At 37.3% G+C, this 24235-nt stretch overlaps 1 protein-coding gene across 5 annotated transcripts in view; it reads left to right on the top strand.

Annotated features, from left to right (window-relative positions):
• Positions 1–3761: 3761 nt before the first annotated feature.
• The window catches only part of Etv1 (ETS variant transcription factor 1), an 87208-nt gene continuing 66734 nt past the window's right edge, over positions 3762–24235 (top strand). Inside the window, exons 1-5 of one of the 5 annotated variants that reach the window (XM_005003615.4) lie at positions 3762–3890; positions 5282–5413; positions 6233–6320; positions 7684–7731; positions 17066–17119. In XM_005003615.4, coding sequence (XP_005003672.1) covers positions 5369–5413; positions 6233–6320; positions 7684–7731; positions 17066–17119 — 235 coding nt within the window. In that variant the 5' untranslated portion in view covers positions 3762–3890; positions 5282–5368. Of the gene's footprint in view, positions 3891–4500; positions 4862–5030; positions 5156–5281; positions 5414–6232; positions 6321–7683; positions 7732–7782; positions 8256–16643; positions 16696–17065; positions 17120–24235 lie in introns of those variants that run through there. The other 4 variants (XM_005003614.4, XM_013152470.3, XM_005003616.4 and 1 more) reach the window with 4 other exon arrangements.

The following is a 24235-nucleotide window of genomic DNA, read 5'->3' as shown; positions in this document are numbered from 1 at the left end:
AAAATCCATTAAATCAGGTATCACGGAGCTACCTAGCAGTCTGTGTTGCAGTAGGGAATTTTCATAGAATCTTAAGTTCAAGAACCAAGGAAGCACACTTTTTTTTTGGAGGGGGGGGTACCAGGGATCGAACTCATGACCACCTGCTTGCAAGGCAGGTGCTTATGCCACTGAGCTAAATCCCCAGCCCCAGAAGCACCCTTTTTAACAGTGTAGAATCATACATAAGCATAACAGTTCCTAATCATAACTGAATTCAAATTATCACAGTAGCATGCTTTGTTACACTGTTTGTTTACTGGCAGATGGAGTTCCTTCCAGATTTTTACCTTTATAAATATTTCAATATAAGCTACTGCTTTGGTGTTTTGGGGGTTCATTTTTCAAATCAGGATCATTTGGTCTAATTGGGGGGTGCAATAGATACTGCAGTTTTTAGGTTTATAGTAGATACTGAAATTTACTTTAAAAAGTTACAAAAGGTCACATTTCAGTCAACACTATGTGCAAGTACCCTTATCCCCAAGGTCTACATTTTTGGGCATTACAAGAGATTGAACTCCTGACTTCACACTTGCCAGACGGGTGCTTATGCCACTGAACTAAATCCCTGGCTTCATAAATCTGGATATTATATCTTTCTAAATTCACAAGTTTAATGCATTATTTTAAAAGTGTTTGATGTCTTAACTTCTAGTCTAATAAAGAAATTTTTATCACATGTTCTTAAATTGGTTTAGGTTTCCTCTACATGGGATGTGATAGGTTGGCATCAGTTGACAATGGCAGGGTTGAGATCAAGGGAGGGAGTGTCCTCTACAATATCTTTATTTGCACTCACATTCTTCCCAGGCTCTAATTCCTTCCCCAATCCTTGCTTTCTTTCCACAGAGAGCACACTACAGCTGTTAATTATCTTTCAGCATGATATTAGGACCCTGTTTTCCTTTGGAACAATAACAACAACAATAATAATAATTATTATTATTATTTGTCTTTTTTTGGTACCAGGGAGCGAACTCACGACTGCCTGCTTGCAAGGCAGGCGCTTATGCAGCTGAGCTAAATCCCCAGCCCCCAATAATAATTATTAATACAAGGGATCAAACCCAGAACTTGACACTGGTTGGGCAAGCAGCCTACCACTAAGCTACAGCATTAGTCCTTTATTGATTTATTTATTTTCTGACAAGGTCTCTCTATATTAACCAAACTGCTTTTAAATCTGCCATCCTCCTGCCTCAGCCTCCACAGTAATTGGTATTGCAGGTGGGCATCACCAAACCTGGCTGGAATTATTTTCATTTGTTTATTTCCTTTGCCAACTTTGCTATTTAATAATCTATTTTTTTCTCGTCTACTCGATGTAGTCCAGTGTGAACTAGGCCATCAACAATTTGCCTTAAATAGTATTGAAATAAAATCAATTATAAAAATTATTAGATTACTTAATCTGATTTTCAAAAATTTCATTTGATTCCAATCTTATTTAACCATTTGACAGAAGCAGCACCATTTTAAGTTTCTTCCCAAACTACTTTTAGAAATTCACTTTAACATGCATTTTGCAATTCCCTACTATAAGGGAAACCACTAATGAGTATTATTTTACTTTGTAAAATAACAGCAAAAGAACTATAAAGATATAAATAGTTTTATATGCACATTAAAAACTTTCCAAACCAAAATGTAGACTTTTACGGGGTGAGGTGGGGCCTCTGAAGAGTTCGATTTTTAAAACCCAAATGGGATTTCAAAATACAAATAAATAAATGTCAAAGCTTCTTGGCCCCTGCTTTGCCATTCTATGCCTGAAATTCTGCCAAAATGAAATTTTCCATTCAAGAAGGGATGGCATTTACTACGCAGATTTAAAAGATATCCCAGAGTAGTGGAAACTTGGTACAACTTCTGACATTGCTCTCTGGTGGACAGAACAGCGCCGCTGCCTACATTTCCCATCCCTGTAACATTTTCTGCCAAATAAATGCTCAGTCTCTCCAAGGTCTTCAGCTACTGTGTCTATTGACTTTTCCCAGTGCCCAGCACAGAAGATTAACAGCCGCCAGGCTAGAAGATAGTGTTTCACTGAGTAGCAAGGGACAGAAATGACAAGAGAGAAAATGTTTCACCGAGGGTCCGGGCAAAGAGCAGAGAAAGTGGGAAGACAAGAGCGGGTCAAGGGATCACTCGCAGGAGGTGCACATCTATTTCAGGCGTCTGTTTCAGGCGATTGGAGACAAAGCTGTAGTGGGAACGGCTGCTTAAGCACATGAGGACGTTGCTTGCAATGACTGAAGGTCAAACAGCTAACAGAAGAGTCTGGACAGAGAGCTCAAAAGGGAGACTGCGGAGCTGCTGCCTGGCTGGTGCCAGCGGGAGCCGAGCGTGGTGCCCGGGGAGCGAGGGGTGGGCTCTGGAAGAAGAACTCTCCACACAAGAGTCCTTTCTCCCAGACACGTTAGAAATGGACACTGTGGCGTAGACCAGATGCACAGATGACAGCTACAAAACGCTAAGCGAGAAAACGAATCTTTCTGCCATCCAACAGTTTGTATTTTTAAAACCACTGCCTGGGTGAAGCAGCAAGCAGAAGATCCTAAAACTTTCCTCCCCACGTTCAGTTCTCTTCCTTTTGCGTACCCCTTTTTTCCCCCTTAGGCTGTGCACCCTGAAATTATCTCTGACTCTTGATTTCGGGTTTATTATTTTTTTCTGGCATGGTATTGCTCCCAGACCCAAACAAAGCTCTTTTTTCTTGTGTAGTGTTTGTTTCACAGAAGGGACAAAGAAGAGGTAGCCAGGCATTAAAAAAAGTTCTGTGGTTTGGGGAACTTGGGCCTTTGTTGTGTCATTTCCCCTTGCCCCTCCACGCCCCCAAGCACGTGACCCAGAATGGCCGGAATTTTTGTGAATGGAGCCGAAAGGTGGTAGAGGGGGCGGGCGGGACTCCGCCCCCTTCCCCAAAGTGTCCAATCGTCTAGCCGAGCGCTGCGGGGTCAGCAATAAACAACAATGGTCAGGGAAATTACGGTTCCTCATTGGCTGCAGCAAGAACCTCGCGGGGGCCTAACCTGAAGCTCCGCCCCCTCCCGGTTGTCCTGGATACCCGTAGGGCTCAGGCCACTGAAAAAGTCTTTGGAAACTGTTGCTTGGATTACAGGGGCTATGTTACCCCAGCAGCGCGTAGTGGCGGCGCCGTTGGGGTTGTCCCTCTCTGGTCGCGCCTTTCTGAAGTACCGGAGAACCTCAGTATTCCAGCCGCAGGGTCCAGGCTACTCCTAGACCCCCTCCCAATTTGTCGGGGTTCAAGGCACTTCCCGCCCAAAATGCTGGCAAAGACGCTCGGGCTGAACTCCGATTTACTGTTGCAGGGAATGCTCGGGTACGCACTTGCTCTGCACTGTCCCTGCTAACTTCCTTAGTAATCGGTGCTGACTTTCTGTTTTTGACACAGGTCTTGCCCATCTTGCAGGGGTCTAGAGCGAGTCTGGGCGCTTACACTCCATTTTAATGCGTCTTCTTCAGGTTTCGCAGAGGGAAAGGAAACTTTGAGATAAACCCTGAGAAGGTCAACATCCATGCCAGACCAGCTGCAGGGAATGTTCTTTGGTCACTAGCCCTGCTGGCTATCAGGGTCACAAGTGAATTTCAACACGGCTGGGTCTCCGGCCCCTTCCCCGGGGCCTCCATTCCCTATGGGGCCGTGGCTTCTGAAGTGACGCCTCGGAGCTTCACGCCCCAAGCAGGGCGAGTGACTCGAGACGCGGCCCAGACCTGCCGACGTCCTGGTGGGAAGGTCCTTGTAACTCGAGCCGGGTCCCCGCTCGCTCCCAGCCCCGGGCCATGATTGTTTGCAAGCTCCGGAGGAAGTGAAAGCGTCAAGTACAGTAAGCGACACCCTCCGCCTCCGCGTGTACACAACAAAAGCCCTGGAAACCACTGCTGCCCGGGACGCCCGAGCCCCCGGCCCTGGGCTCGTCCTGTCCACCTCCACGGTGCACCGCGAGCGCCTTTCCTTCCTCGGTGCCCGCGTGGGGACCAGTCCGGTTTTTACACTTTCCCCAGTTCTCCCTCCCAACGCAACCACCCCTAATAAGCAATTCCTCTCGTGGCTCCTCTCGTGGCTTTCCCTTATGACCCCGTCCCATAAAAGGTGGTTGCTCATTTTAGGTGAAGATGGGTGCAGAATCCTGTCGACCAGTGATATTGGTGGTCAGTGTTGAGCAATTAGAGAACTTGGGCCGACAGCGGAGAGGAAAGGAGGCTGGGGAGCGCGGTGAGCTCCAGGTCCAGTCGCCTAGAGGGGTCGGCGGTTTGGAGGGCTGGGGGCTGGGGTGCGAGCTCGGGCGTTGTGGATTGCACTTGAATGCTGTATATATCTGAACCGCACAACAGTGCTCTAAGCAACTCAGCCTAATAGTGAACCAAACACACCCGAGAGGAGGACTGGCGACTCGAATCGAATGGTTTCAGTATCCCCAGGCGGGCGCCTTAACAGTAAGCAGCGAGTTTGAGAGGAAGTCGATTTCCTCTGTGGCTTTTGCCAGCTGCGGACCCCGCGCTAGCCCGGGCTGCGCTGGCTGGGTAAAGGGGTGCAGAGGACCCGCGGGAAGGGGCCGCGAGCCTCGTGATTGACAGCCCGAAATCTGATCTTGTGAAAGAGACGTGGAGCCAATAGGAGGCAGCGATCCATCAGTTTGGATTGGAGGCCCCTGGAGGAGAAGTAGAGGAAAAACCACCGAATTGAGCTCTGTCAGAGGCGCTTTCGGCTTCCAAGGGGAAGTGCTGGGCGATAATTAATGTTTTTATTAAATTTGGAGGGAATTTTTTGCAGCCGTTCGCCTAGCGTGGCCTTCAGGTGGGTCTTTCCAACAACTTTTTATGTCTCTCCAGATAATTGCATGGTTGTGGGTTGCAAAAACTATCCTTATGAAAGAGGTGTCTCCGTCTCTTTAGTCCCGTTAGGTGCAAAGCAAGTCTCGTTGATCGCCATTGCTAGTTTTGCACACGTTTGCGAATCAGAGCTGCCCGGGGTACACCAATGTGCAGGGAGACAGCGAGAGTGTAAATAAATACATTGCCTCGGGTTCGGATTTTTGCTCCTACCGAAAATATGTAAATTGTGAACTCTCTTGGCTCTCTCTGGATTCAGGTGAAGGAGGCGTTGTAGGGAGGGTTATTTTTGTGAATGGGACTGTCGGAGGGTAATTAGCTATGCAAATTCAAGAGCTTCATTCATGATTTTTTTAAAGCCTAAAGCCATCTTGTTCCCCTCTAGGTTGATAGAAGTCCAGATCCTGAGGAAATCTCCAGATAAATGCTCAAAATATAAAATACTGAGCTAATATTTGCGAAGAGCAGCAGAATGGATGGATTTTATGACCAGCAAGTGCCTTACATGGTCACCAATGTGAGTGATCAGTTCGAAAGTTGCTGTTTATAAACTTGACTCCGACGAGGGGTGGGGAGAGGGAGAGAAGGAGAAGGGAGGGGGCAGGGGGGTTGGGATTACAGATACTTTATCTGCTTTGTTGCCACTGTAGGGCGACTCTGCTTCTATAAACCCAATCTTCAAAATGAGTTTACCTTTCAGTGATTTGGATAAGGCACAGTTTTGCTTTTAAGATTTTTTTTTTTCTTTCTGATCAAAGTGTCCAAAATGAGTGGAAGAGGAGATGCAGGGCAGCAGCCGCTGCTGAACTCAAAGTTTGTGGCTGGGTTTGTCTGCCACATTGAAAAGAAAGAAGTTGAGACAAACGCAGACACTTTTTGTTTACATGGGGTGTTTTGATTTTTGCTATTTTTTCTCTCATTTTTCTCTCTCTCCTGTTTTCATTTCCCCACTGCTTTTGCCTTTATTTTTTGAGGGTGGCTTTCTGAGAGAGAACACAATTCATAGTAGTTTAGTTCTCATCCAGCTTAAAAACGACTTTAAGTGTTATAGCTTAAATGTTGTTTTGTTGCTGAAATACCATGAATGTATATGACTGATAAACAGGAGTGTTAGGATTGGCACAGGGAAGCAATTCTCCCTGCCTGCTGAAATCTCAGCCTAAGCTTTCACTGTCAAATAAAGACAGAAAATTAGTATTAGAATTCATCCTAGAAACTTTTATTTTTCTATCCAGAGACAATCCAGTAGCATTATGTTATGTATGCATGTGTACTTTTGTATGTGACATCTGAGCTTTACATTTTTAAAAAAGGATTTTTATCTTTCCCTTTGTAGACTCAGCGTGGGAGAAATTGTAACGAGAAACCAACAAATGTCAGGAAAAGAAAATTCATTAACAGAGATCTGGCTCATGATTCAGAAGGTGAGGTTTAATTTTGAGCTGAATCCCCCTTTTGACTTACATTCTCTACCTCACTAGAAAGGGAAGAATTCAGTCTTATCTAAAAAATAACAAACTTTGAAGAAACTGAATTTAACCAAGACTTTTACTTGGAGTAGTTTACATAATGTGACAGTTTGCACTGGAGAATATTTTCTGGTCCTGTCGCAAACTACTGAAAGGAGAAAATAAAAACACTGACCTTCTTTTAAACATCATTTTGTATTAATGCTTGCCCATATGGCATGTAACTAATCCCACACACCAAGATAACAATTTTAAAGTGTCCAACACAATAGGACACAGTGAGTAGCTATGTACACTACTTATATTTTTCTTTACACTGTATTATAAATTGATTGATACAAACTTGTTTTCTCATCATCTTTATACTAAAATCAAATACTATCATCAAAAGTTTCATGGGCAAGTTTGATGACCACATCGTGCTGTCAGAACATCTTGTTAATAGGCCTTAAAGTGTTCACTGAATCATACTTAAGGCCTAATTAATACTTATGATACTATTTGGGAAATTAGGCTGTAAAGTCTTTTTATGAACTGTTGATTGGAGGTCAATGTATTATACATTATTTCAGCCATAGGAGGGCATTCATAATAAATTGAAGATACTTTTAATTATCAAAGTTCAGTTCACAGTTTAAGTTAGATGTACTGAGTAATACTGAAACTTGCTTAAATCTCATACCTATCTGTCATCTCTCTCCGGTGTAACAATATACAGTTTTGTACCAGTTAATAAATCAGTACCAGGGGATTATCTGTCTTTGGCTTTTATAAATTTATCAACATACAAATTTTAATTTGTATTTAAAGTTATTCTTTTTGGTTTTGAGACATTAAACCGGAAAACAGTCCTTTGAGACTTAACCTCTTATATCATGTGTATAAGATTCAGGTGATGTCAATAAAATGCATTCCACTCTTTCCAAAATTTCCTCTACTATGTTTTAGCAAGAGTTGAGTAATTTAAGAAAGGCTGCTGTGAATAGACTATCTTCGGATCAGCATGTTTTGCAAATTCAGGATTGTATGGTTTCTTTATTTTTGTACCCTGAGTTTACTTATTAAGCTGTTTGTTAAAAAGGAGGAATAAAAAGACGATTGACTTTATTATTTGGCTAAGTGAAGAATTTCTTAGTGTTGCTTAACAGGCATCACAAGTAGGATTACGGTGATATTTGTTATGAATACTATTTTTTCTATCAACTGCTTTTCCCCAAATTAAATTCATATTTAATGCCAGTTTCGCAGCAAACATTTTCATTTAGTGAGGCCTAAGGATTTTCAAATTTTACTTTTATGTCTTTAAATTATTTTTCAGAACTCTTTCAAGATCTAAGTCAACTGCAGGAAACATGGCTTGCAGAAGGTGAGGCAAAAAAAAAATTGCTTAAAAGGGGGGAACAGCAACTCTAGAAGGGGAAAAAAAAGTCTTGAACTTGCTGTCTTAATGTTCAGCCCAATTAATTGAGCTCTAAAAGAGCCACCTCATGTGTCTTGCATACATTAGAGCCTCTGATGAGTTTGTCTTTGGGGACTCCGGGACTGCACTACCCCGTGTCATCACAAATTACCAGGAGAAATTGCTTCCAGCTCACAATCACATCTGCTTTTGGCAAGAACTAATGCACCAAGACTTCAAGTTCTAAGCCTCTGTTCAGATTTTAATTGCAATTGATCAGGTTTATATTATTGTACCTCGAGAGACCTCCTAGAGCCAGCACCCGGCTGGCTTGCTGTTTCCTTTAGAGCAGCGCATATCATTATTTGGTGTTCTGGTGGAGGACTTTTCTGATGGCAGAAATTAGTTTCTCTGGGTTCATCAGGACGGGATGCTTCAAGATTTAAGTGCAAGTGTCTTCTTTCCACCTTGCTCACAACACAGAACCTTAGGTGTGTATCCTATACTTAGGAAATCTATGGTTTTAAAATGAATCTTTGGGGGATATAAAGATGTTAAAAATGTTTTCTGTATTTTACTATGCATGGGGTGTTTGTTGAAACTGACCTTTGATGTTTTGTCACTTTTATTAAAGCTTATTTAATATAACAAGGAGGCATTTAAAAGCATTTTAGAATATTTTTGATAAAATTTCATATTGCAGCCTATTATATGTTCTATTGTGTGTAACTTTATTTATAGAAACAATGAGATAGTGCTTCAGTGAGGCTTTTTACATCTTCAGATATGTCTAATGTTGGGAGATTTTCTTTGACATCTATAATTTAAAGTTTTCCTCTCGGATTCGGCATACTAAATATGAAATATTAGTTTTATGAATTATTTTATAGGAAATGAAAGAGCAAATTATATTGAAGCACTGAGTATAATTCTGTTACTTGTGTGTTCACCTAGTGTGAGAAATCTGTTATTTTTGGAACAAATTTTTAAGGTGGCTGAAAGGAGAGAGAGGGTCTCTGAATGGAGCCCAAGCGTTGCTGTGGCTACTTTTAGGCAGACTGGTGTTTTATTGGGTGGTCTTGTATGCAATGGAGGAAGTTACTGTTAGCATATAAAATAAGTTTCTTTGTTTTGTTGGTATTCTCTTTCTCCAAAGAGCTTTTGCAATCTTTATGAATCTTTTAAGTTACATAGCTTTCCTGACAGTCCTTGGAAAGGGTGATTGTACTTGTATGTTAATGAAAGGTGAGTATTAGTGAAAGTTTTGATTATAATTAAAGGTCATTTTGCTTGTCTTTCTAAATGAAACTTATTGCAATAGAGTACTTATTTTTGTAACAGAAGTCATGCATTCAAACATGATTTTTTCATGAAAAAAAAAACTGCAGGAAGGTTCTTGTGTTAACTTTCGTCTATTAGTTTTGCTAAGTTGAAGGTTGTGAGACTATTACATTTATTAGAGAATTTATTTGGTTATCCAAAATAACTTAAATATCTATTTTGATTGTTGTAGAAGGTTTGTTGAGTCTTGATGTTTAAATGTAATTGATTCCAAATCAGGGCGCTTGCTGGCAGATTTTGAATGTGCATAGCAACTCTGTTCCTGGAATTTTAAAATGTGAATCTGTGACAGACTCCTACCATTCTATAATCATACATATATATTATGTATGTATATATATATATATGTATGTATATATGTATGTGTATATATGTATATATTTTACATTTGACTTGTTTTGTGAATAACTTGGAAAAGTGATTTGAATAATTTATCTGAGTTTATCTTTCAAACTCTGTGTGGAATCTCCTTACCTATGATTAGCAATATACCCATAAACCAAATTTGCAGTTTTAGCCTTATATAAAATCTGGAAAATGCCTGATGTATTTGGAGAAGCACAGACTTTTACTTAGGAAGGAATTAATAAGCTTAATTAAATTCAAGAATTAATCTTGAGTGTTTTATTAATACCCAGGTGTGCTACTATTTACAAACTATGGATAAGCTTACAGTTTAGAATAATTTAAGCATTTTCAAAATAGTTTACATTAGTTTACCCAGTCACAAGTAAGCAAAAGGTTGTTAATGTAATTTTAAAAAATTAGATAATGAGGAAAATCTCCCCCCCCCGTTAATAAAATCCACATTGATTTTTAGTCCTAGAAGTCAAATATATTATTTTACATTAATACTGTGGATAACTTATCCCATCTCAAGAACAATATTAGCTAGGAACAAATTCTGAGACTACTTTAGTTTTATTTGAAGTTACATTTGTCCACTTTTTTCCCTTCTGGTTATCCAATAATTAAAACATTGCTAAATTAGCAGACTATGAACCATTTACATATTTCTTTTTATAATGATCCACAGCAAAGACAGTGACCACGGAATTTTAAGACATCTTGACCCTTTTAAAAAAATCACTAGCAATTAAGCAAGTTTCTCCCATGAGTTAGAATCCCACTGGGAAGTTAAACAGATCTAAAAATCTTAATAGACATGAGAATCAAGCTAGTTACAATGTGTCATGTAACAGTTGTGTTAATAAAAATTATTCAAGCCCCTAAATATTTCTGAAGTGATATACATTAGAATATTTCAATTATTTTCTTGTGAAATTATTTATAAATTTGAACAAGTGCAATATATGAATGAATCAGGAGTAAATTACTATGGATTATCTAGTTTTTCTTAAGGTAAAGTTGGGATAGATAAAGACAGGACTATCTGAAAGGAGAGACAGAACAAGTATTTTCAATTCACTAAAATTCTTTTTGAAACTCACTTATACCTTCCAACACCTAAAAAGAAAACTTAAATCCATAGTGATCTAAAATATGTTTGTGACTTTAGTATTATTTTCAGAGTACAATCTAAAGATTTAACATAAACACTGCAAGTTAAAATAAACATTGCTTTCTGAAAAATATTTAAAAGCTAATATTTTCAATGATCTCAGTAGAAAAAATAGAATGTATGTATATTTTAAATTTTGGCATGGTTACTTCACATTGTAATTTTACTATTTACAATACTTTATTGATTGTCTTTTGAGCCAGATTGCTACTGACAGAAAGGCAATCGCAATTATTTGACTCCATAAGTAGTGAATTCAAGTGTCAATCCTACCAGCACCATGATAACTTCTTGACTTTAACCTGTCTTTCAATGCTTTAGTAACTGGTGCCCTAAAATATTATACTTAAAAATAGATCCTCTTATAGGAGGAGTACAGAATTTGAAGGATATAAAACATTGAGTTAAGAAGGGATTACATTCTAGTGAACTGGTTTATTACAGCTTACCAACACAATTTAAAGAGAAATAGTTAAGTTCACTATATAACTAATGCACATATATAGCTTCTTTTAACTGTTATTTTGTTGTAGGTCTAAATGTGTTGAGGTTCCCCTTCATCGATAACCTTAAGTAAAAACTCAACAGTAATTGGCTTTCATCAGGGTTTACATGTTTTTCAGCGGTGTAGTAGGTCAGGTTTCACATTTTCAGTCAAAGTTTTATCTCCAAGAACAACCTTTCTACACAGAAGTTTATAATTCTCTCACCCAGATAAAGTTGATTGCCTTTTGATTTTATGAAACCTTCCAATATTGGTCAAATTAACTCAAAACTAGAAATGTCACTACTTTTCCTCAATTCCACTTCAAAAACCAATGCTAAATTTACAATCAAAGTAATTTTAATGTCTCTCAAGTAAATGTACTGTCGTCACTAGCTATGTGTATCATGCACAACACACAGTGATCATAAGGCACTCATTTGATTATCCAAAAGTTCTAGTTTATTTTTTAAAAGGGATGTAACACTGGATATGTGCAAATGAATTTTTTTTTTGTTTGTATGACATAGTAAGGAAAAAAAGCATTAAATGCTACATTACTTCATGTAGTTTACACAAAAGGAGTCAAGAGTTAAACTGAAGTCCATACAATTTCTTAGAATTAAGAAATTCATGTATGTGTGCATAGGGAGGTTACCACCTTTTCCTTTTGTTAAATGAGGATAAACTACAAAATATGAAACAGTTCTTTTGGGTCTGATTTAAAGATAGCAGGTAGTGTAAATACATTGTACTTCTGAATACTCATTGGAAATATGTAAATGCTTTTTTCTTTTTAGTCCACTTATAAACTAGAGCGAAATGTAAAGCGTTGGACTTGGTGTAGCATAATGTAGTGTTTCTAGAGAGTCCTAGTAAATGTTAATGAAATATTGCTGAGCTTTTCTAGTACAGTTACAGGAAATGTTTACTGTCTTGCATTTCATAATACAACTTTATTTCCTTTGATTCATATGTATAATCCTGTAATTAAGGATAATAATAATATAGTCAGACATCTAATATTAGAGACAATATTTGGCTACAGACAATGGCTTGTTGGCCCCTATCTTCTTATTTCAAGTCAGTGCAGGTCAATTTATTTAGGAATTGATACTGTGTGAGATTCTAAAGAACTAAAATTTGTATTTCCTTCCTTTTAGAGCATTAGTATATCAAACCTTGAACGTGTTTCTGTCATGGGAAAATGGCCCTCATTTTTGCCCAAATAAGTTTGTTTGTCGCTCTGCAGTAATTAATCCTTTTACTCCCTTACATTTTAATCTTAAAACTGAACGTGATATAAAGCTAGGCTCAGTGGACTTGTGATTGTTTTGTTCCACAGCCTGAAGGTTCAGTTTTGGTGAAAAAGAGTAATCTTGTGCAAAGATTGCTTTCCATGTTGCTTTATTTTATTTAACATAAAATATAATTTCTTTAGATAAATTTGTTTCTAGTTCTTTTTTTCAAAGTAAAATGCTACAAATATCCGAAACAGTCTCTTAACTGATGCTAAAACTTTGAATAATAGGCAAGAAAAACAAGGAACTTTTTGATGATTTCCCTTTTCTTTCCTTCTTGCTGTCCTTTCTTAGTTATACACAATCAAGTTCCTGTAATAAGTGACCCTGTGCACCAAGTATGATGGGATAAATATGTTTACTTGTGCACACATATGTCTCATTTGTTTAACATATATGTCCTTAGATAACGTGTCACTTATTTAAATGTTTTCTAGTGGATCTGAGCTCTATTGGAGACAGAGCAATAAAACTGATGTGTTTATATTGCAAGTTCAAGTTTACTTGCTTGGCTCTCTGGAAGGGTGTGACATGAAAAGATTGCGGTTGGGCCACATGGCTCAGGCTGGACTGTGTTTTTGTGAATGGAGGCAGAACTCCAGCCCTGCCTGCTTGTCTTGAGGAATTGCTGAGGAGATCAGCTGTCTCATTCACCGGCAGAAAGAATGAGTCATACATCTTCCGCCTTGTTTGGCTCCAGGTCATTGTTACAGTGGATAGAACTGGTTTTAATTAAATATTAACCCTTTTTATACTTGACATTTGTCTTATTTGCACTTTTGCTGCTTTATTATGACTTTTAAAAGAACGCCCACCAAGTGTCTAGTTTGTAAGAGTCAGAGGAGCATTTACTTGCCTGCAGCTAACTTTGGAAAAAATTTAAATTCTCACCTTTCCATATAATGACTCTTACTTTATTTAAAAGTTAAAAATAGGCATAAAGGTGGATTGTATTTAAATTTTCCTATCCCCGAGGCAGTGTTCATTAAGAAAGGATATTAAAGTTAAAAATCAGAGTTGACGATTCTGTGACATTTAGGTCATGATTAATAGTTTTATGAATTTCTTTCCCATAATATGTACTGCTGTGTAGTAGAAAGAAAATTAAAGAAATATCTAAGGATAATTATCTAGGTAAAGCAAATAGCCAAGAGTGCAGATACTACCCTTTTAAAGCTGCGATCCTGGACTCGATGGCAACTTGTGTATTAATGTGCAATAAACCCAGCCTCCCTAGCTATTACCAATAAACTCTACATGCTTAATCTCCCTGAAAGCCTTTTATTGGCCTTTTGGTACATATTTTCTCCCCTTCCTCTGTTTTCCTCTTCCCTTCCTCTTTAATTACATAGTGTGCAGAAACATTTTCATTCCCTTAAGGCCATCATTTCAAGCATAGTTTATAACAGACAGTAGTGAAAAACAATTTTTTTTTTAAAAGCTCGGTCCGTATTGTTAATTTTCAGCTTTGGAGTTGGTATGGCTTGCAACACATTTTCAGGCAGCTGTAATTTGCTTCTTCACAGAATTCTTGTGAATTAAAGAAAAAAAAAAGAAGGAAATGTATGATCTGAGTGTGGCAATAGTTTGTCATATTTTCCTTGCCTGGATCCAACTTGTGTTTTTAGTTAACTGTTTTTCTTTTACTCCAACTTGAAATAAGAGGTATACTTAAGCCTTTGTCTATTTAAGCAGTGTGCTGCCTCATTTGGTCTATTCAGTTTTTTCAGATTAGCTTCTGTGAAAATGTGAGTCATGTTTTTTGTTAAAATTCTGTAATATGTTCAAGCATAAGTGTGAAGTACTTATTCAGTATGTTAAGGAGTTAGAACAGAAATAGCAATTCTTATTCCTTTTACAAATTGCCAGTATGCAGTTATTTTGTGAAGCGTAACTTCTAGAGTCTTCTGCTCCTTTGCTATTGACTTTTCTTTCTCACCCATATCCCAGCACACCGAAGTCACCCATCGGTGACTTGTGCATGGCTACTCTAGCAATGACACATATTGCAAAGTTGCAATTTTGTCTTACCATGCTAAGCAAGACAAATCTGGGCTTCAGGACATTCATATCAGCCTATTCAGTTACAAGTATATTTTTGTTGCTCATTCAGCTATTTTAAACTATTCCTGTAAGGGGATACTATATTTTTTATTAGATTCTTGTAAACGTTGGCTTTGTCAAAGCATAGTAATTGCTGTAGTTGATAAACTGCACCTCAGTAGTTACACTAAGTGTAGCTGTCATTTAGAGGAAATCCAAACATGTGGATATCATGGGGAAAGTCTTCTGGAATTGATTGCTTACTTATTCTTATTTATTAAGCATATAGGAAAACACTTGTACTTTTTCGGTGTGGAGACTTCTTTCAAAGTGTGCTTCTCTGCTAATTTATGAGGCTGAGAAAAATCAAGCTTACTGCAATGTTAAAAGCATATTGCTTAAGGGTAAGAGAATGCTAATGTACAAGTTTTAGCTTTTTTATTGGTCTCAGAATTCAATAGAAGTACAGATGCTAAACTGGATGTTGTAGTGATTAAATATACTTTTCTATTTGTGACTTGAAAGCAAAGATAAATGATAGATGATTGATAAAAATAATGTAAATATCTGAGTATCTGCCATCATGTTTAGATTATTTAATCCTTATCTAAAATACCCTGCAGTACTGCTGTTAAACTGATGAATAACGCAGTTTAGTGAGGTTTAACAACTGGTACAAAGCTAAGCAGAGCAAACCATAGACCTATGAGGTAAAGCTTTCCTGACTTTAAACATTCTTACACATAGTAACAAATTCTAGTGGAATAGGAAAAGAACAGTTCTTCCAGGTAAGATGTGTCAAATGGATTAATTATAACTTGAAAATGTTCTTTGTTTGTTTCATTTGGTGGAAGGGAAGGCATGTCCCTAATAAGGTTGGTGTTTGTAAGTAGCAGAGATAGTTGAGCATCACACTGTCTATTTTAATAATACAAGATATTGTCATATAGATATGTTCTTAAGACTGATATAAATTTTATTTAGCCAAGTACTCTGTTTTAAATAAATACTATTAAATAAACTGAGAACCAGAAACTTTTAAAGTACTAAGGATCGAAACCAAAGTTGCACACTGCGGTACATCTCCAGAACTTTTTATTTTCTATTTTGAGATGCAGTCTGGCTAAGTCACTAAGTTACCCAGGCTGAAGTTGAATTTGCATTTCTCCTGCCTCAGCCTCCCAGAGTGCTGGGATTATAGGTACGTGCTAATGTACCTGACTGTATTTCTTCTTTATATAAAATATTTGGATATTTTCATACATATATATATATATATATATATATATATATATATGCCATTTTCAGACAGAGTCACACTATGCAGTTCAAGCTGGTCTTGCACTCACTTTGTAATTCAAACTGTGTTGACCTTGCAACAATCCTCCTGCCTCAGCCTTTAGAGTGCTGGAATTACATGTGTAATTCCACACCCAGCTAAGTCTTTTTTATATGGATTGTTTCTTGGCCCCTCAATTACTAGCCTGAAAAATTTTCAATTGACTGATTATGTATTTCAATTATCATGCCTCATCCAGAATAAAATTGTTTAAAAATTAACTGGCATCTGATTTAATAAGACTTGATTGGGTAAAACTTTCAGTATTATATAATACTAGAAAAGTAATACTTGATAATCAGATTGTAGCTACCATTAATGAGGATGATACTTCATCATATTTGTACCACATTAATGTAACCTGACTTGCTTTATGTGATTTTTGTGTGTGAGAAGATGTATATTGGTATACATTTGTGACAATGTAGATTAGCTTCATGTCTAACTTGATTGTGTTTTAAACATTTTAGAAGTGAAAAAGTGGACTTGTGGTTTGATTGCTGCTGAATGCATTAAATCTTTGCTGTTCAGTATTTTTCCTTTGCTAAAAATAGGGAAGTCATTTGACATTAAAACTGATGAAATAGTCATGTTCTTTTTGTTAATGCTGAAGAGTTGCCAGGAAAATTTTTTTACATGAAAAGATGGCATCTGTTTTATTGTTTATTATTTTTATGAGTACAATCCTTTAAGTATATTATTTGGTTACAGATGTCCTCAAAATAATTGGCAATTCTTTCATTTTAAATGTTTGCAGCATACTTTGGTATGGTCAAGTTAGGGCACACATTTTCAATGATGGTAGTCTCATTTATTAGGGCCGGAAGAGACCAAAAAAGCAGTCATTTCTAAAAACACAGCGGCATGTGTGTGATACCTGCAGATCACTTCAAAGGCCCATGTGAGTATTTAGATGGGGGCTTAAGGACTGCCAGTGGGCAAATCAAAATCTCTCTTGCTCCTTGCAACATGAAACCCTGCAAGAAATAAAAATCTTGTAGTTTCTTTCTGTGTCTCTTATTTCCATCTGGCAAGTGAAATTCAGAGGGACTACATCCATGTATATCTTACGTATTTATATTTTCTAGTTGACATTAATATTCCCTCTCCCCCTCCCACACAGTACTGTTAATGCCATTTTTAAATAGGAGCTCATTGACACATAATCACAGGTGTGATCTTAGTTTAAAAAGACTTTGCTTGATAGATACGACTTGATGTTCCTTATGCATTGGCAGTTTCTCTTTTAATTTTTTTTTTTCCTCCCTCAGCTCAGGTACCTGACAATGATGAGCAGTTCGTACCAGATTATCAGGCTGAAAGTTGTAAGTATATTATAACTCATCTCTTTAATTTCCCTGTGTCTTGTTTCCTTCTTCATTTCTTTCTTTTTGGTTGGTCTCTATTCCTAGTGTGTGTTAGTGCCCTGTGCCGTGTCCTTTGAGCGTGCAGTACTGCAATGGTTTTATTTGTCAGTTTATGACATCACTAGAGTCCCTGTATAATCTAAGTAAGACTTCGAATAGCAGGCAAGGAAAACTGATTTATTTAAAAGACGGTTCTGTTTCCTGTATTTGGTGTACAGTCTCGGAGAGGAAATGGTGTGGTTCACAAATGTGCAAGTGTTTACTTCCATTTTGCCAATATGCTCACTAGGAAAAACCTGGGTGCTGACGGGAGATAGCAGAGTCAAACCCTCTGGGAGATAGTTAGTGTATAACTTGTAAAATAATCTGGACCAAATATTCAGTGGTTTGCTGTGCTGTTTTACAGTTATACAGTACTTGGATTTAATTTTGAGTCTGCAATTGTCTTCTTCTCAAGCGCAGTGACAAATGGATAGAGCCCTGGCTTCCTCTGTGTTTGTTTCCCTGATCCTCGCTCCAGGAACTTACTGTCAGAAAACACATGGCAGGTTATTTGCTGCTTACACGCCCTCCCTAAATTGTGCAGGGAGCCTTGTACCTGGACAATCATAGTTGCCTCCAGGTTTACTGCTGATTTTTATACTTTACCATTCTACTAGGGCAGCTGTTGACCTGAGAAGCAAATGGCAAAGAAAACGGTATACAGTGGTATCTTCTTATCCTCGGGGAATGCGTTCTAGAATGTTCTGCCCATGCCTAAAACTATGGATAGCACTAACCCTTTACTATGCATACTGTTTTTCCGTATACAAAAGTACCTCTGCTAAAGCTTAATTTTATAAAGTAGGTACAAATAAGAGACTAATAAAAATAGTAAGAAATATGACAGTGATAATGCCCTGTAATAAAAGTTATTTAAAAGTTACTGATTCCTTCTGGAATATCCTATTTAATTTTTTAAGACTGTGGTCAACAGCAGATAAGTTAAAAAAAAAAAATTGTAGCAAGGTAAAGTGCCTGTAAGTGGGGACCTTAGTAAATGTCATTTAGATTATGAAACTGCCCTAATGAATTTTTATTCTGTTGGTGTCATTTAAATCTCCAACTTGTTTCATTGTTTTGGAACCCTGATAGTATCAGGCAAGGGAATATTAAGATCCTGTGGCTTACCAAACCCATATTTTTGTACCTTAACAGCTCAAATTCCTACATCAAACAGCACATATTTGTTGGAAATTTTTTAACTTTTGTGTTTGGCATCTTAAATTTCCCTGGGATAGAAGGCTGTGGAAGACTTCTTGTAGATTTTTCACCCATGTCACACAGTTTAGTTCAGTTTTATTTAAAAGAAAAATGTAGTAAAATGCACATAAGATAAAATTGATCATTTTAACCATTTTGACGTCTGTAGTTCAGGAGCATTAAGTGCATTCTCTTGAGCTGTGATCACCACTATTCATTTCCAGAACTTTCCCATCGGACAGTAAGAAAACTGTGTGTGAAAACAATAATTTCCCTAGCCCATAGCTTTCCAGGCTGTCACCTCTTTTAACTGAGAAGAGAATTTCATGTTTTTAAAAATATATCTGAATGCCATTATTTGACATACATGTCCAAGACGTATTCAGCAATGATACAGACCTTAATGAGAGACCCTAAAAACACTCCCAGAAGGGCAGGGGCTAAGGACAACAGCTACTCAAAACCTCCCCTATTGATGGATCTACAGGCAGGGAATGGTTGTATTTCCAACATTTTCCTTCCCCTGTGGAACTTGAATTCTTTTTTTAAGTGGTAAATCTGTTATCTGAGTAAGAGAATTAATCTCATTGAGCCATTTTGTTTCTGAAGAAACTGGTAACAATTTCAACATGATATCTAATGTTGGGGTAAAACAAACTACCCACAGGTAGTTTTTGTTACTCTTTTTCTACTGATCTTTTTCCACCTTTTCTTATTTCTATTTTGTTCTGTTAAATTCCCTGCTCTTGTGTTTGGTGATGTGATCGTTTTCCCTTTCTCTTTTCCCTCCTGTGATGTCCCAGCTTCTTCCTCCACGTGTCAGCTTTCCTCCTCTGTGCATGTGCTCTTTCCCTGGGCTTCCGTCCCCAGTTTCTCTACTGTGTTACATGCTCCCTGCCCTTGCTGTGTTACAGAGCTTCATGTTAGTGCAAATGATGTATATCTGTGTCACCCCTTACAGTAGCCATTAGCTACATGGGTCATAAGTATATGAAATGGGGCTCATTAGAACCTAGAATTAATTGGTAATTTTAGCTAATTTTGCATAGTTTGCATTTAGACGCATGTGAGTATTGGGTACCATACTGGTCAGCATAGTTCTCTAGAGCAAGTTGGAGATACTCTTCTCTCCTACCTGGTCCTCCCTGAGTCCCTAATTACTGGATATCCTCTGTGATGCCCCAGATCTCTAAACATTCCCAAGCTTTCAGCTTTATGTTGACTTCACTTACACAGCAGCCCCGATTCAGTCTTTAATGTGATGCTCTACAGACAGTCCATGCTTAGCAAGTCTAATGCTGATATCATTTTATTCTGACCAACATTTCTCTTCTGGTTATGTTGATTCCAAGGTAAAAAATCTATGCTTTATCCTCAATCCCTCAGCTCTTTACCATAAGCATCCACTTGCTAATCAAGTTATTGATTCTGCCTTTTAAATATCTGAATTTCATGTCTTTACTCCACACTTAGTTCATTGGTTGAGTTCACACACACATTTTGCTTTGACTTCTGAACTTCTGAATCAACTTTTTGATTGGTTTTCTTGCCTTTTGTATTTTTCTCTTTCCAATCAACCCTTTGCAGAGGCATCTGTAGTTATCTGGACTCACTAATTTTCTCCTAAAATTTCCTTCAGGTTAAAGTCTTAATCTTTTAGTTGCACAGAAAATTGTTATATAAGCCATGCCTGGATCGTCTTATCAATTTCACTTGTCCTTCCTGATTCTTTGTACTTATTCTTTTGATTTTTCAGCTCTTCAAGACCACAGGGTTTTGTTTTGTTTTGTTTTGTTGTCTCATTTTAAGTTTTCCCTTTTGTCCTGCAAGGTTAGGATCTTGCTAGTTCTTATTCAGCTTTGACATCATCTTACTGGGGTTTTTCTTCACCTCTTCTCCCCACTGTTAGCCCTGCAGAGTGAGCTGAGCTCTACATTTCACCTGCTGTATTTATTATGTTTGAATATTCTAGATAGGTATGTGTCTTTGATAAGACTGTGAACTTCTTGAGAATCAGGAATGAATCAATCCTTATGTGTTGTAGAAAAACAACATATAAAATTGTCATCATAATCCCCATCAGCTTCTAAGTGCTTCAGTATTTTCAGAGTTTTCATTCTTCTCTTAAGGTAGAAATGTATGACCATCTTTGAATATTGTACACATAATGTCAATATGGTAAAACTTGCTGAAACAAAATTTAATCATTTTTAGACTGGTAACGTTTTATGGTTTTTGGATTGATGAATAAAGACACCTAAGCAATGGTAAAGACAAATCTAGAATAATCTAATAAAATAAAAGCGAGGTAGCCTTTACTCCAAGCTTTCATTGACATTAAGAACTTGTTTGGTGATGCTGACCAGTTAATTTTATTTTGTACTACAAATGGAGCAAAAGGGAAATTATTTGAAGAGAAGAACAGAGAAGGTGAAGGATTTGTGTGTGGAGAGATTTTGAGATATTGGAAGTGGGATGTTGAGTGGTCTCTGAAATGCATTTTACAAGTGTTTGATTGTTGTGTTTGAGGATGGTTAGTGGAGCAGAAAAGTCCTATCTCTACAAATAGAAAGAAACCATATCCCCATACTTTGTGGCCCATTTCTAAATTTATTAGGCTATTTTTTTTTGAAGTGAATAATCAGATTTGATGATACCTTCCTGGAATAAGACACTTCTGTTTTCACTTTAGTGCTTTGGAAAATGAATGTTAGCCAAATTAACAGTAAAATTTTGTATAGTACAGAATCACACTAAGAAAGTATGTTTGAGTGTAATATGTTTGGATATGTGTAGGAGAATAGAAAGAACATTTTAATGTGGAAATTGTGGAAAAAATATTAAACCATAACACTTGGAAACTTTCTAAAACTTCTTGAGCATCCCTTGTTTTTACTCATGTATTATTTCAATTAAAGGTCTGAGAGCCAATGATGTTGTACTATAGCTTGCTAACTTTTGAAGGATGCTAAACTTTGAAGTACGTTTAGATGCAAAAAACAAATAAAAATAAACAACTTCCTGCAAGTCCACGCCAGAGCACATTGACGGGGCATTGAATACATTGTTTTTATCATTTTTTTTTTACTTAGACACAGCTGGAACACATAGTACCATTTCAGAATATGCATTTGTCAGGAAAGAATAGAAGTATTCCTTAGGAGAGGGATTTCAGAGTATTTGAAACATAGCTGATCCTTATCTTTCAAAGGCAGTAACAAAGTTGTATATAAATGGAATTTTTAAAAAGAAAATGCATCTCTAAATGTATCATATTTTATATCATATAGTTTATATCATATCTCTAATAATTTAAAATTCATCCTTAGTTTGGTTCAATAAGATGTGTATTTTTTTATAACCAATTTGTATCCATTTGGATACATTCATTTATAGGGAGTCACATGATAGATTATTTTTTTACATTTACATTTTGCATTCTCCCAGAACTCTCTCAGGAGTATTGCCAGGGTTATGCAAAATTCCCAGCAGGATAGATCTATTCCTTTCTTGTGCACTCAAGAAAACACACTGGAATGCAGAGCATTTAGGATGATAGTATTAAGGAGATAATAAACTTTATTCTTAATACATTTATAAAAGTAAATATCTTCAAATTTCTGTACTTTATCTGATATTTGTAATGTGATACTAGTGAACCATCCAAAAATAATCAAGGCAAACGAGTATGTATGGATATAACGGTTTAAAGGCATTTATTACAGTGCATGATGACATGATCTTCAAATAAGTAAGTCATAGCTGCATTTGTTTTCTTAGGATAAGTGTTTTTGAAAGATTAGCACTTTGACTTCAGAAAGAATTGCTTTTATAATGAAATGCAGAAAAGTAGTATTTCAATAAATTACAGTCACAAACCTTCTCCGTCTCTCCACTCTTGGCCTTTTAGTACTAGAGAGCAGATTGGGCAAGCGCTCTGTCACTGAGCTACATCCTCAGTGCTTTTTAAGTCATATTTTGAGACAAGTTCTGTCTGGGTTGCATAGGTTAGCCTTGCACAAATGCATGATCCTCTTGTCTGATTGCCTAGTAGCTAGAATAAGAGATGTGTGTGTAATTATACCCAAGCTATCTCTTTCTCTCTCTGTCTCTGTCTCTGTCTGTCTCTGTCTCTGTCTCTCTCGGCCTCTCTATCTGTCTATCTGTCTCTGTCTCTGTCTCTGTCTCTCTCTCTGTCTCTCTCTTTCTGTCTCTCTCTCTGTCTGTCTCTCTGTCTCTCTCTCTCTCTCCCTCTCTCTCTCTCTCTCTCTGTCTCCCTCTCTTTGTCACCTTAGGCAAACTCAAACTATGCACTTCAAGGATAAATAGTCCTAGTCTTCCTCTCCTGAAACAGTAGCACACTGAGATGGGAGTAACAGCTAGCTCTTAAGAATGGGTTTCCTTTGTGTACGGTTGCTGTTGTTACTTTTTTCTTTCACAGTTTACATATTTTATTAAGACAGTCCACTCATAGAATAGGGAAAAAAGTGCAAAGAATTCTCTCCTGTTCTACCACTTCAAGCCTCATAGTCCTTACTAAAGTCGAACATTTCCTTTTTACCTTTCAGTTGTCACATGTTCTAAGTAACGTGCTGCTACTGTAACTTCTTGATTTATCAGTTTTGGATTTTCCCTGTTACCCCATTAAGCATTTTGGATAAGTTTTAATTATTCCACTGACAATAATTAGTTATATAATTTACACTGTGAATGAGTACGGATCGTGTGGGAAGCCTGCTCAGATACAGCATAAGTAATGTTCTGTCGTGTTACTGTTTCAGTAGACCCCGGAAACTTAAAACAGAAGTCTGCTCAAATGATAGTTTAAGCAGTTTCTTAGTTTTCGTCATCTTTGCTGGAGTTGTGTGTATTTTCCAATTCCAAATACTATTTTCAAATTATTTTATCTTATTTTTAGCTTTGAGAGTCATTGCTGATTGTAGCTCTCTGTCATAGTAGCAACGATGCTAATTTGGAGACATAAGTAGTGATTTGTGACTATACTCAGTGCTGATTACAGGGAACTGAGGATCTTTGCTCCACCCGCTTCCCTGTCTTTCCGGGAGGGGATTCTGTTGATTAAAGGATCATCCTATTTTGGTGCAAAGGGGCCCTGGGTCTGTCACCATTTAGGTCCAAGCAAAAATTTCAGTTTGGTGCTCCATCGTTTCGTAAGAAATGCGTTTTACAAGTCCTGATAGAGATACAGTGGCACATACGCTTCATCTTGTAAGACTTTCTTTTAGGTAACCTAAAAATCCATCTGATAGAAGAAACACATTTGTACACTCCAGGGATATCTTCGTTTACTTATCTATGAATTGAATAATAGGCAGCTAAAAATGTCTCTCAGGATCAGGCCACATTATAATTCAGTGAGTGCATGTTTGGGTTTAAAAGTGAACTTTAAACTGGGCATGGTGGCACACACCTGTAATTCCAGCATTTGGGAGCCTGAAGCCGGAGGATCACCAAGAGTTAGAGGCCAGCCTGGAGTACATACTGAGTTCTAGCCTAGACTACATGGTGAGACACTGTCTAAAAAAACACACATGCAAAAAAAAAAAAAAAAAGAAAGAAAGAAAAAAAAATTTTATGAAAAACCAAATTAATAACAGGTAAGTAGAAGTTACTGTAAGGGACTATACTATAAAGTACTAATTACATTAGTCTCAATTTTTAAAAAATATTCTCAAATAGATGCTTTAATATTTTTTTATTTTTTCATTTCATTTTCATTAAGGTAAATAGATCAGATTGAATACAAAGGGGAAAATCAAAAACCGTAAAATTAAAACCACTACAAAAATTAGTTTTGTTGTTCCACTATAG

The sequence above is a fragment of the Cavia porcellus genome, unplaced genomic scaffold (genome assembly GCF_034190915.1).
Source record: "Cavia porcellus strain 051 isolate PalLab524CR breed Dunkin Hartley unplaced genomic scaffold, mCavPor4.1 scaffold_2, whole genome shotgun sequence".
Taxonomy (NCBI): Eukaryota; Metazoa; Chordata; class Mammalia; order Rodentia; family Caviidae; genus Cavia; species Cavia porcellus.
This window is presented reverse-complemented; position numbering and strand designations above follow the sequence as displayed.